The sequence below is a fragment of the Gavialis gangeticus genome, unplaced genomic scaffold, assembly GCF_001723915.1.
Source record: "Gavialis gangeticus isolate Ggan-Ray unplaced genomic scaffold, GavGan_comp1, whole genome shotgun sequence".
NCBI lineage: Eukaryota > Metazoa > Chordata > Crocodylia > Gavialidae > Gavialis > Gavialis gangeticus.
The window spans coordinates 67,050,368-67,063,960 of NW_017729022.1; the positions used below are offsets into that span (position 1 = coordinate 67,050,368).

At 41.1% G+C, this 13,593-nt stretch overlaps 1 protein-coding gene across 1 annotated transcript in view; it reads left to right on the forward strand.

The window, feature by feature from the left end:
- Positions 1-13,593, forward strand: part of LARGE1 (LARGE xylosyl- and glucuronyltransferase 1) — a 363,795-nt gene that overhangs the window by 320,876 nt on the left and 29,326 nt on the right. The window contains exons 11-12 of the mRNA XM_019515316.1: positions 5,056-5,334; positions 12,126-12,272. Coding sequence (XP_019370861.1) covers positions 5,056-5,334; positions 12,126-12,272 — 426 coding nt within the window. The remainder of the gene's footprint in view (positions 1-5,055; positions 5,335-12,125; positions 12,273-13,593) is intronic.

The following is a 13,593-nucleotide window of genomic DNA, read 5'->3' on the forward strand; positions in this document are numbered from 1 at the left end:
ACCTTTCCTCCCTGTCCTACCCCTCCTGTACAGCCTATAGTCCTTGATATTCACCACCCAATCATGCGTTGGGTCCCACCACGTTTCAGTGAGCCCCACTATGTCTGGGTTGGTGTTGGCCAGCAGGAGGGTCAGTTCCTCTTGCTTGTTTCCCATACTACGACCAATACCCTAGCTCTATCTTGAATTAGGAGCAACACAGGTGGGTTAATGCAAGCTTCCCCCCTTCATCTCTGCTAGTAGTGAGGAGAACTAGCAGAGCACTGTGAGAAGATCAAGGCTGGAATAGTAGGGGTTGTAGCAAGAGAGGGATGGTAGGGTACTGTTTATTTACTATGCCTGATAACTGTAGAAATTAAGAGAATTGATGGATGGATGTTGGCAAAGAACAGGAGCTGGCAAAAAAAAAGTGAGCACAATATTGTCGTATAGGAAAATGAGATGTCATCTCCTCTGGAAATGTTATTCATTGAATTACATGATTTGTGAGTATCAAAACTGAATATTTTTATTTGCATTTGATATTTTGAAATGAAACCTTAATTTTGAAATGTCAATTTGAAACAAGAGAATGTTGTTTTGAGTCGTCATGCCATTTCTATAGAACTAGTAGTTTTCTGTTGAAAAATTCCAGTTTGAAACATTCATCCATTTCCATTTGAAATGGAAAATGATTTCAAACTACTGAAATTTCCCTTGGGACAATAATTCCATTTCTTGACCATTTCTAGGTAACACTTGTCTCATTCCAGGAGTTGCAATTAGTTGCCCCTTTCAGAAACTTAAAAATAATATTTAAGTCATTGGCAGCATCTACACCAAAATCAGCCACCTTCTTGATACTTCAGATCAATCAGTCTCCATTTTCCTGCAGCTGATTAGTCCAAATCTAAACTAAGCCACACTCTTCCTGATATCAACATGTGCTACAGAAAGGGGACAGAGCCGCTTTAATATAAACAAGTAATTGATACTGCGTAGGTAGAGCACATACAGCATGAAACATGGCACCTACATGTCATTGCACCAATGGAAGGTCAGTGCTTTTCCAGGGGGAGCCAAAGGAATTCAGATTGAAAGCTGTAGCATTTTGCGCACTTCTCAGGACTGCAAACTGTTCATTTAGTTATGATTTGCCAGCTTCACCAGTGCCTGTTCTATTGATTTTTAATTTAGAAACATTTCTTAAGCATTCGCAAGCCTTTGAGTCAAAAAACAGACCATGAGTGAATGCCACAATAAATTAGTAAAGTTGGGGTTTGCACATGTTGTGTTTTCCCTCCAGAATTTAATTCAAAAGAACTAACTGCAGCCCAGTGCTGCTTCACGGGCAATGAGGCAAAGTCTAAGCATCTGTTTTCCTTTCTGGATCTTCACTGGGGCACATGTTTTTATTGATAGACAGAGATGCACATTTTTACTTGGAAAGGGCAGCCCTTGCATTGCTGTGCAGGAAACATTTCCCCTGCTTTTTGGTGTGTTCTTATGATTTATTGATTTGGGTTGAAAATGCTCTCTTTCAGCTAAAATCAATAAATCATATCTTGCCAAATAAGAATTTAGCTGTTTTGTTTTCCCTCCTGTCTTTCAATTGCTGACTTTGTTTGTTTGTTTGTTTGTTTGTTTGTTTCTTTAGGCTGCTTTTTCTAACATCCTCTGTAGCAGTTAGAGACATTTTTAAATAGCATCTCACGTATAGGAAGACAAGTCCATAAGAAATACACTGTGGTATATGCCTCCATTATCTTTCCAAACTTTTGTATAAACAAAGTGAAAGCCACATCAACAACTACCAGCATCTCCATTCTTAGTCCCAGCTGAGATTGACATGATTGCAGTGACAGGTTTATGGATCTTTACTGTGTAAGGACAGAGATGCATTTTAGGGGCTAAATGTAATATGCACAGGAGGAGAATCTGAAAGAGATTTCACGCAGTGGTGTTTCTTACTTGTTAAATGATGCTGTTCATGCTGATGTAGTGGTCCCTTCTGAACCTTGCTTGATTACACCACTACTTATTCAAGCATTATTCAGGTGAATGTCTTGGTTAGGTAGTCTTTTTAAGGCACTGTCTACTTGGGATTCAGCAGTCACAAGGATAGCTGCACTCCTATAAGCCCAGGATATGGACAAGAAAAGACACGGATAAAATGAGTGGAGTTTATTGCTGCTTGAAACTGGGATAAAAGTGAATTGTGAGACAGTCAGGCATTCTCAAAAGAAAAGTTGGCAACAAGGAAACTGGAAAAAAAAAAGAATTATAGTAAAGTCTGTCTGACAAACACCTGATTAGAAACAAGAACTAAAGTCTATAAATTGTGCTGGGAGAGATTTACTTGCTCCAAACTGCCTTATAATTAAACACTGTAAAAATTAAAAAAACAAAACAAAACTTTTACCTTGACTAGTTTAGTGGGCATGATCATAGAGCAGGGGTTGTCAATCAGGGGTATGTATACCCTTGGGGTATTTGGGACGGCCCCAAGGGGTACGTGCAGCGGCATGGGGAAGCAGCGTGGTGGCAGCACAGAGTGGTGAAGGGTGGTGGCAACCACTACATGTGAGCTCTGCCCCCCGCTACTGCCATTCACCACTGCGCGCTGCTACTGCACGCTGCTCCCCCACTGCTGCCATTCACTACTCCGCTTCCCTGTGCCACTGCACACTGCCGGCTTTGCATCCAGCTGACCGTCAGCATCCCTCCTCCCTGGCCTTGAAGGAGGTACGCTCCAGAAGGGGTACCCACCAGACGGGGTACACGCCTTTAAAAAGTTTGAAAAAAATGTGGTCTGCAGAGCCATTGTAGCGGCCCACAGGCCTTCCCACAGGTCCAGACATTTGACAGTGGGGGAGCAGTGGCCATTAATATAGCCACCCTGCCTTCCGCCAAATCCCCAAGCCCTTCATGGCTGATCAGAACAAACTTATGTCCCTTTGCCCTGCGGGGCTGGGCAATGCCCCCCACATCTCCCCCTCTCCCCCCCAAGTCTCTGCTTCTGGGTCAGGGCCAAGCCATGTCCCCCTCCCTCCCTGCAAAGCTGGGTTGGGTCCTGGCCTCAGCCCCTTCCCTCTGCAGAGCCAGGTTGAGCTGGGCTATGGTTCCTTCCTCCCTGTGGGGCTGGGTCAAGCTCCTTTCCCCTGTTGGGTTGTGTTGGGGCCGGCCTGCTCCTGGTTCCCCTCCATGCAGCCAAATGATGCCTGCTTTGCCTACCTGGGCACTGGATTGGAACTACTGGCTGGATCCAGCCAATGAGCAGACTGGACACAGCGAATCTGGCCTACCAGGGGAAAAGGGTTGGACATCACTAATCTAATCCAACCTCCAGCATAGTAACACAGGCTGTGGAATCCTCCCACCTCAACCACAATAACTTGTGGAACTAAAGCATGGCAATTAGAAAGATACTGTAAAATGGGAATATCCTGAAAAGTAGATAGCTGCACGGTATGAAATTTATATTAGCAAAAACCAATTCCCATCTAACTCCTGTAAGAAGCCCTACAGACATCATCAGGTGTGCCTTGTAAATGAGTTATGCATGCCATTTATCCATTGCTTTGAGCCCTTGAAAAACATTGCTGTGCATCTGTTCCTTGGCGATTGTCCCATTTAAGCAAGGGTGCCCTTTATCTGAGTGATGATTAATTGGATTCCACTGATTAGTTGGTTTCTTACTCTGTGGAGGGTTAGGGAGGGATGAGAACAAAGTATGTTTTTCTCTATTGCTTAACTGTCCTATCTGTTTGTTTGATATATTGTTTTTAAAGTCAGTAACTTAAAGCCTTTCACATGCCTTTTAGATCTGTTATTGATCTCAGTTTCCTAATCCAGCTGTATGTTGCAGATTGATAATAATCTATGTTTCAGTAATAGATAAGAAGTAAACAATGCACCGGGTATATGCTAGTAAAGGTAATATCTCACATCTACAAAAAAGGTTTAATATCTTTTTGGATGTTATTAGGAACACTAAGACCTGCAGGAGAAAGCTATTAATGTTAAAATCAGAATTTATATTTGCCAGTACGAACACATCATTCCTTTCTGCTGCAAAGCTTAAGGAGATCGTAGGAGGGGGGAAATTATTTTCTTTGATTAGAATGATGCAGAAAACTTTCCTTGTGTCTTGTATGAATAGTAATGGGGAAAATATAGAAAAGTATATTTGAAAAGTAGAGGTGACAATCATGCTGCCAAGTCCATTCTGGCTAATCTCTAATACAATACATGACTGTGCTGTGTAGCCTTATTTCACTTTATATTAACTAAATATGCTTTTTAACCTGACTCTACAACATTTTGAGGGATATATTTTAATCTCTATATGTTTCTTTAGAAATTGCTCCTAAGATTTTAACCAGACAGGATTTGATTTAGGTATACACATGAACTGTGGTTATCGTTTTCCTGAATAATGTAATTACTGGTGTGTGAGTTTAAAAAGTTTGTGAAAAATTATTTTGCTTAAAGAAAGTCATTTCATAACAGCTTGGAGAAAAATCTTTCTATATTATACACAACGATGTTTAAGAGGGTTGTTTCTGCCTGAAATCTTTTCTGTTTATGTGCTGTAGCCTAACACTGTTACTCCCTTCAACCCAAGCATATGCATACACACACAAGCTCATTCCTTCTTGATGTGGCATCTTCATGTTGTTGCCTAGATGGCATATTTTCTCCTGGCTACTGGCAATTTTTCCCAACCCTAAGAAATTCACTCCACTCGCTCCCATTTTTTAAGGAATTTCCTAAAGAGGAAGCTGTTTGCTGTACTCTTAAATGCACTTCTCAAATAAAGCTACTTATCAGATTGCCCCAAGGTGCCTGGGACTTCTATAGAAGCTAAGCACAATCCTGATCTACAAGGTCCTCATTCTGCAAGTGGATCTGCATGTGTAGATGCCTATCCCAGTAGAAAACCCGTTGATTTAAGAGGAGCATCACATAAGTACAGGGGTCGATTTGTATGGGCTTCCATGAAGCATTAAAACCCACGGCAGAAAGAATCCCACTGTGCCAGTTACCCTTTTTTTATTCTCCCTCTTCTTTCAGGCTCCAGATGCTCGAAGCCATCTGCAAACACTGGGAGGGCCCAATCAGCCTGGCACTCTATCTTTCTGATGCAGAGGCCCAACAATTTTTGCGCTACGCCCAGGGCTCAGAGGTTCTCATGAGCCGCCGCAATGTTGGGTACCATATCGTGTACAAGGAGGGCCAGTTCTACCCTGTGAATCTCCTGCGGAATGTGGCCATGAAGCACATCAGCACGCCATACATGTTCCTGTCTGACATTGACTTCTTGCCCATGTATGGACTCTACGAGTACCTCAAGTAAGTATACAAGGTTCTTTGGGTAAATCTGGTATCTTTTATTATACCAGCTCAAATAATTGGAAAAAAAATGTAAATGTAGCATGCGGTTCTCCCTTCCACACATACTTCCACTGTGGAATTGCCTCAAGCCATAAGTAGGGTGTAACAACAGCCTTAAGGCATTTGAAGTATGTAAATACAGTACTAAGCAAAAGAAAGGAGTTCTACAGGGCAGTAAAAGAGGCTATTAACTAACAGTGTGATAACACCGGAAAAAGGGGAAGCCATGTCTAACAGTAACATCATTTAGACTGCAGAATACTTTCTGAAGGTTAGCGGTGGGAGCAAGTTGTGAATTAAACTTGATCGAGCACAATTAAATATACGGCAACATCCTTCATTAGCAGGGAGATGGTCTGGGTGACCTATAGTCTTTTCTATCCCTAATATTTATGGTTCTGTATGTCTGTGGTAGAGGAAAAATGCAACATGTTATTGAAGTTGTTCTTCCTGTGACATATTGTTAACCCAGCACTCTACCTTGAAAATAGGGTTATGCTCCAAGCAGGTTTAATGTATGATTATAAGACAAGAGACCGTCAAGGCAGAATAATTACTGTGCTGAAATTGGGAGGGGTAACCTCAGTATGCATTGTATAGTAATGAATGTGAACAAGTTAGGCTGAGCAAACTCTAGACCCTGAGCATTTAACACAGTCTCCTTTAATTGAGACCTTTCCCCTCTGCAGGGAGAGGCTGACCACCATAGTCTAGTGCGTGGAGCAAGGATGACACCTTGTGGCCAAACCAAAAGGTTTCATTTCCTTTTACCCTGTTGATTTTCCTTGCCCCTTACTCTTATTCTCACTTTCATTCATTTTCGCGATATTTAAAGTGTTCCAGCAAAGGATTTGACTCTGCACAGATATTCAGTGCAACTGCCCAGGCCAGGGCACTTTGAGTATTAGAGAAATACGCATTTCCATGTATGGGATTTGTGAAGAAATGCTTTCTTTCCCTTTAAGTTTGGAACTCAGCAAATTTCTTCTCTTCTATTGTGAATTGAAGTATTTGGCATAGAAGAGATCAGTGCATGGCTTTGCAGTCCTATTCTGAGGTTTATTCCATTTGCCCTACAAATATTGGGCCAGATTCACTGTGGTTGCATGTATATTTTACTCCATTAAAGTCAATGGACTTGCACCCTTGGGTGTCTGCTATCAGTTTGACCCCAGGTTTCTTGCCTAAGCATGTCTTTTTGTGCCTTCTTGGAGAGTGAGATCCACAAAGTAATTCCGCCCCTGACACCCAGGCAACTGTTCCTAGGGTTTGCAAAGAGGACTGTTGTTATTGCAAACTCTTATTTACCTTGGTGTTGATTGATACACAGAATCACAGAAAAATTGGGCAGAGAGAGGCTTCCAGAGGGCCTGTAGATCATCCGTGTGTAAACCATCCAAGGGAAGTATTTGTCAAGCTTGCACTTAAAAAGTTACAAAGACAGACATTCCACTGCCTCTCTAGATAATAATTTCCATTACTTAACCACCCTCATGGCTAAGTCTTCCTTCTTGCAGTTCAAGCCCATTACTTTTCATCCTGTCCCCTATGGACACAGAACAATTGATTGCTGCCCTCCTTATAACAACCTTGTTTTTTTGTATTTGAAGACTTCAGTCTTCCTGTGTCTACAGAAAATACTCCCAAGTCTTTCAACCTTTTCTCATATGCCCCATGCTTTCTGTAGATTGAGTCCCAGTCACAACTGTGACCATGGCCCTGTGGCTGTGATAATTTGCACAGTCCAAAGGAAAGCACCTTATTCCTCCATACCCCCCTGGATACCATAAAGGGAGCCAGCACAGAGCAAAAAGAGAGGAGGAATGGGAGAATGATGGAAAGCAATATGTTTGAGCTTTTAAAATAATTGTGAATTTGTAGCACTTAACTAACTGAACGGCCCACACCTAGCGGAGCTGTTAGGAAATGACAGTTACACAAAATGCAACACCTGACAGAATGTGATGCTCCACAAGCATTTTTTCAGACCTCAAATCACCCAAATTCTGATTGCAATTCTTTTCTGCTTGGGTAGGTCAAAACTGCCAATGACACTCTCAGAAGGAGCATTTTCTGTAAATGATTTTTGTTAAATGATGAGCATTTTAAAGTAAAATTGTGTGGCAGGCTGCAAGTCTGCTTTAAATAAAGATGGTCCCTTGTATACTTTTTCACTGACAGTTCCTACCAGTGTTTCTTGTGGATAGTTAATTAGTGATATACATCTGAATCACAGAGATTGTCCCTTAGAGATGCACATGCAGTAATAGCAGCAGGCAAATAGAAATCATGTGTGGTGTTCATGGCATGGCTTTGTAAAGGGAGAAATCCTTCTCTGTTGGTAACAGATTGATTTATCCATGCCCTAGATGCACATCTGCAGCATAGATGATGAGGAGGAGGAGACCAGGTGAAACATTTTAAAATAAGGTGAAGAATGGTAAATGAGGGGAGACATTTGATATCATGAAGGTAACTTTTCAAAAGCACTTTATGTACAGTGACTTTGCCCAGAGTGGGGAAGGCTCTGACACTTGATCATTACTTTAGATGCATTTTTGCCAACAGCTACAGTGTTTAAACTAGTTAAGCTATTTTACAGGTATTTATATAGGGTCATTTCAGTATTTTTAATCTCCCTCAAAACGCTTCTCCCCCTGCCCTTCTTCTGTAGAATATGAGGGGAAAGAAATACATTGTTCTGATGCTTTCTATTCAGAAAGCAACAACGCCTTCCTAGTTTGTGCTGAGGAGGAATATTCTGTTATCTGCTGCATTCATTCGGTTGTCATTCAGATCATCTTGTCATTACCCCAAATCCCAGTGCCTCTTTTGGTAGCTACAAGTATTGTATATGGGTCATCCTAACAGTTTTTCCCTCATAAAATAAGTTGATGAAGTCTTTCCGTACACTATCCACAGCTGTAGTGTAGTATGAAAGTTGCTTGCTGCTGCAGCTAGTGTAGAAGTTTCCTCCTGACATGACTGGCTAAAATGTACTTTGCACCTCCAGCAAGACGTTAAACGCAAACTGAGAGTTGATATCCTCATTGTATTTCCCTGTATTCATATCTCATGTGGAATGTGAAATATTTTTGGCTGCCATGAATGGGGGTAATACCTCTTTAAGAGAAAAGCTTCCCATTGTAGTCCTTAGTTCTAGATGTTGGGTCTGTTAGTACTAGTTTGGGGGGGTTAGTTTTGGTTTTCTGAAAGGAAGCAATCTAATGGAGTCAGCACAAGATTGGGAACTCTTCCATTCTAATCCTGGCCCTGCCACTGGCTCATAGATTGATCTTGGACAAGTCACTTCAGACCTGATCTAAAGCCATCTGAGTCAACGGGAAGACTCCCAATGAATTCAACAGAATTTAAGATCAGGCTGCTAACCTTCCTGTGTCTTAATTTCTTCATTAAAAATAGGGATGTTCAGACCACTTTACCATACAAGGGGAAAAATTCTTAGTTAATTATCCTTTAACACACAGTGAGTGTGTCTGTATGAGAAGCTAAAGGCACGGTAGACTATTTCTACTGTGCATTAGCACATCACGGTGAAAGCCATGCTAATGTGCAGAATTAGTGTACCACACATTAGTGTCATGTAAAAGACATGTGCCAGCACTGCTGTGCAGTAGTGCTGCTTACAGCGCATTAAATTAGTATCTATTATTACAGGTACTAACTTAATATACTGTTATTACAGCATATGTGTAGACATGCCCAGTGAAGAAGGAAAGATTTATATCTGCATTTTGGAGTTAGTTCAACCTCTGAGGATATTCTTGTGACTATAAATCCTTTTCCTCCACACCTCACAAAAAATGGGAATGAAAAATGTAATTTTACATCCTTTCTTAGGTCTGATTATTAGTTTATAAATGTAACCCAACCCTCACTATGTCTGAATGACATATCATGCAGTAAAGGCTGAACAGAAAGATGCCTGGGAAACAGTTTCCTGGACGACACTAACAAAGAAAAAGCTCTTCACAAAATCATGTATTCTTATTTTTGGGGCTTGGGAATAAACACATAGTAGAAAATAGGTGCTGATGTACTGAATCTGGAAAAAAAAAGCAAAACCTTTACAGGTGCAGTGCATAGATTCAAGTCTCTACAAAGTTGGTTATCAAATATACAGCTTTATAATTACCCTTCTATTACAGACATTCAGCGGCAACTATTGTAGAAATCTTTCAAGTTCAAACTCCTTGGGGCGGGGAGACGCGGCTTCAAAGAAAATCCAAACTGAAACCTATGTATAGGTCCAGGGAAGAAGAAAAACAAACCTGCTAGCCTACTTCATGTTATGAAGAGGTTAGACTGTAATTAGAACAGTGACCCTATAAAATCAGTGTCGAAAAAAATATTTTGATCAGTACAGCTGAGCATGTGAAGTGAAGGGAGAAAGCCAGCTGAAGGTCTAGTGATAGTTCAGTATGCTACCCTAAGTCAAGACATTTTTCATTATTATCATCATCTTCATATACTATTAGAGTTCTATCCTGCCCTATCCAGAAAGGCTCAGAGTGGCCTACAATAAAGGATTACTACCCTCCTCAATTACTCAGTTTTACTCTTCTTTTTTATGATATCATCTCATTGGTTCTTTAGGTTTCATTTCTAAATAGCAACAAAAAGGTGGTATGGGGGAGAGCTTTCTCTATTTCTTCCTTTCTCTTTCCCAGTTCTCAATACTCCAGGGGTGTAACAGAAGTACCGACTCACTGTAATGTCGTTTGCACGACTGTGTGCCAACAAGGTATATCAAGCCCAGGAAGTCTTAAGATATCAGATAGACTAAATTAGTGCCTTCAATGCTGTGAGAATAAAAGAAGGTGCAAGTTAAAGCAGGGGGAAGAATCATTAGAAATCGTATAAGCACTCGATTTTGTCACTCGGTGGTTCTGGCAGGTTGAGGAGGTTGGTTGTAGAGGAGTTATCTGTTTATCTGTAGATACCGTAGACATTAGCAATGAGGAAGGAAACAAAGGGAAAAGTACAGAAAAGTTATAATGAGAAGCTGATAAAATCCATCAGCTGTGTAAAGTTTGTTGAAATGTGGCACTGGCTCCTTAAAAAATGAAAACTTTCAGGTAAGTTATGAAGAAGTCTCTTTTTATACAACAAACCTATAGGGAACCCTGTGATACAAAACCAATCTGAATTCCCTGAAACTCAAATTTTATTAAATCTTTCCTCTTCTCTGATTGCAGCAGAAATAAATTTTAGATATTCTAGAGCCTTAAAAGTGGTTTGTTGGTTCCCTTTTGGTGTGATGACAGTGATCCCAATTCCTTCATCTCATAAGGCTGTAGGTAGTTTGTCGCCTGTCTTCATAGTCCTTGATTGCTCATTGCAATACCATAAAAGTCAGTACAGTAAATCCTGTTAAGGGGAACTGAATCTGACAGAGGGAAAGAGGCAGATTTTTATATGAAATATAAAGATAATAAAAGGAAACTTGAGGCAAAGTTGTTTTGACTGGCAAGTATACTACAATTCAAATTTGGGGTAGCAGGGACTTTTTTGGATTTTATTTTCTTAGGAAAGTACAAATAGACCTGTCTGGAGCTGGAAATAGTGCAGGCAGGTGCTCTGTTAGACTGCTCTGCTTTTGTTATTATTTGTTTGCATGTAGTGCCCGAAGGTCCCAAGCAGGATGAAGGCCCCTTTGAGTCAGGTATAGTAAACACCCATCAAGTCTCTGCCTTTACTGACTGCCAGCTGGAGTACACAGACAGACCTAAAAGGATGCAACCTGTACCCAGCTGCTCTGTACAAAAAGCACTTGTTTGTACTCTTTGTACTTGGTAGTAGTAGTAGTACCAGCAGCCACAACAGTACCTGGTTGTACATAGAGGCTCCACAATGGGAAAGAGAGTCTTGACACACCACCACAGTCATTGTTGCTGCTACAACTTATACTAATATATTTAGTTTTGCTAATTTACCTTTTTGGTGATTTTCAGCGTCCCTTGTTATTCTAGTTCTGGCTTCCCACCTGATTTTGACAGACCAACTCAATTCTGAGTTTGTTATTCTAAGCCAGGACTTCCCTCTGATCAGAGATTCACAATTGTATCATTAGGGTTTTCTGACACCCAACCCCCAGTCTGTATGGTGGATGAGTTTTAAATGAGCATTAAAATAAGGATGAAGGACTATCTCACTGAACCTGTAGAGGGCAATAATACAAAAGTACAGAACAGAGTTTGAGCAGTGACCCTCTTTCTTTAAAATTGGGGATAAAATTTAGACAGGCTTACAAAGAATTATTCCCCAAAAATCACTTTCAAACGTTAGATAATGTAAAACCCAAAGCTAAGCTCCCAGCTAAACTTTACTACAGAATAGAGTTTGTCTGAATGGAAAATTGTTGTTAGCTGTTTCCTTAACCTGTAGTAAAATACAGATCAAAGAGCTAGGTCTTCAACTCGCCCTCAATATTCTCTAAAAGGGAGCAAGAAATTGGACCTGGTCAAAATGATTATTCAGATAAACCTATATATCATTGAACAGTCAGCCAGCATTGACCAGTCAAATACCTTCAATGTAAAATCTTGTAGAAGTGTATTGCTGTATTTGTTCTTAAACTGACTGGTTAAATGAGATGAGAAAAAAGCTGTGTATCCCGGTAGAATTCTCCACTTAACCTGCCATCTCTTTGTTCTTTACTTTGCAAATTTTTGTGATTTGTCCAATGTTAAATTCTCCTGCTTGTATTCGTTGCTCTTCTCTGCCAGGAAGTCTGTCATCCAGCTAGACTTAGCCAATACCAAGAAAGCTCTGATTGTACCTGCTTTTGAGACCCTTCGGTACCGCCTCTCCTTCCCCAAGTCAAAAGCAGAGCTGCTATCTATGTTGGACATGGGAACCCTCTTCACATTCAGGTAACAAAGAAGGGTTTGTTTTTTTTTATATATTGCAGTCCTTTGGGTTTCTTTCTGATCTGTGTACATCTGAATCACCCCTCTTGTGGCCAGTCAGTAGCTTGAGTTTCCTTTAAGAAATATTCTGGGAGTTTTCTCCAAATCATAGTGAGGCAATGCCCCAATAGCATACAGTATACCTATGTTAGACCTGTAAATTCTATATTCTGTCTACCATTTCCATAGAGGTCATGGCCTTCCTGCTACTTCAAGCTTTTTGTTCCTAAAGTGACTTCATTTTATTTTCATGTTTTTTACTGCATTGCGAAGTGTGCGTGTGTGAATGTGAGGGAGAGGGAGAAGGAGGGAGTAATTATACCCTTTGGTGGCTAAGCACAGACCAGAGACCTTTATCATTTGTGAGACCAAAAATAGTTCTCTGTTCACTAATTGGCCTCTGAATTGACTGATTAAGCAATTTAAAATGCTGACTGGCTGTGGGTCTTTTTTAACTACTAAACAGCACAATAACTAAATAACTTTCCTCAGTGGGAAAAAAGCATCATGGTATGTTAGTCTATGTGCAGAACTAGGTGCACCTGAGTTTTAAGATCAGCTTTGAAACAGATTAACTTTGTTGCCTCAGGCAAGTTGCTTATGTTATTTCCCCTTTAAGGCTAGAGACAGACATTCAAAAAGATTGAGCCTAAATTGATTCACTCTTTGCAGGTTAGTCTAACCTGGCTAGATTTGAAACTGGACAGACATTCTTTCGGGACAGAGGAAATTCGGGCACATACCTGCAGTGACTCAGGCTAGAAGCCGGGGGGCGCTAGAGCAGCCCTCCCTTCCCTTCTGCAGGGAACTGAGCTGAAGAAGGAGTGGCCAGGCCCCAGTAGGACTATTGCATTAGGCAGGTCTGCCTGCATGGTGGCAGACTTTTCCCTGCTGGCTGCTCAAGGTACAGGAGTGTTGCCAGCCCCGGGCTAGCACTCTGAGGCAAGTGGGTGGGGGACGGGAGCCAGTGCATGCATCTGTTGATGATATGGAGCTTTTCAGTCTCCCTCCCTGCTTCATCATACTGTCTGCAGTAAACTGACAGGCAAACAAGCCAGCTGGGGGCTGATAGTGATAATGATCTTTATCACCTGATTAGCAAAACAATGGCCTCTCTCCATTACTTCAAACTTTTTAAATGGCTTACCTACTGCCTGACCTGTTGATTAGCTCCAAACAGCCTTAAGCAGTCACTGTTCTGTCTGCCTGCCTTAGTGAAACTGGGGAGAGACGCACACAGAGACACCTTTTGACATTAGCTAGCATACCACATGCCTAAGGTCAG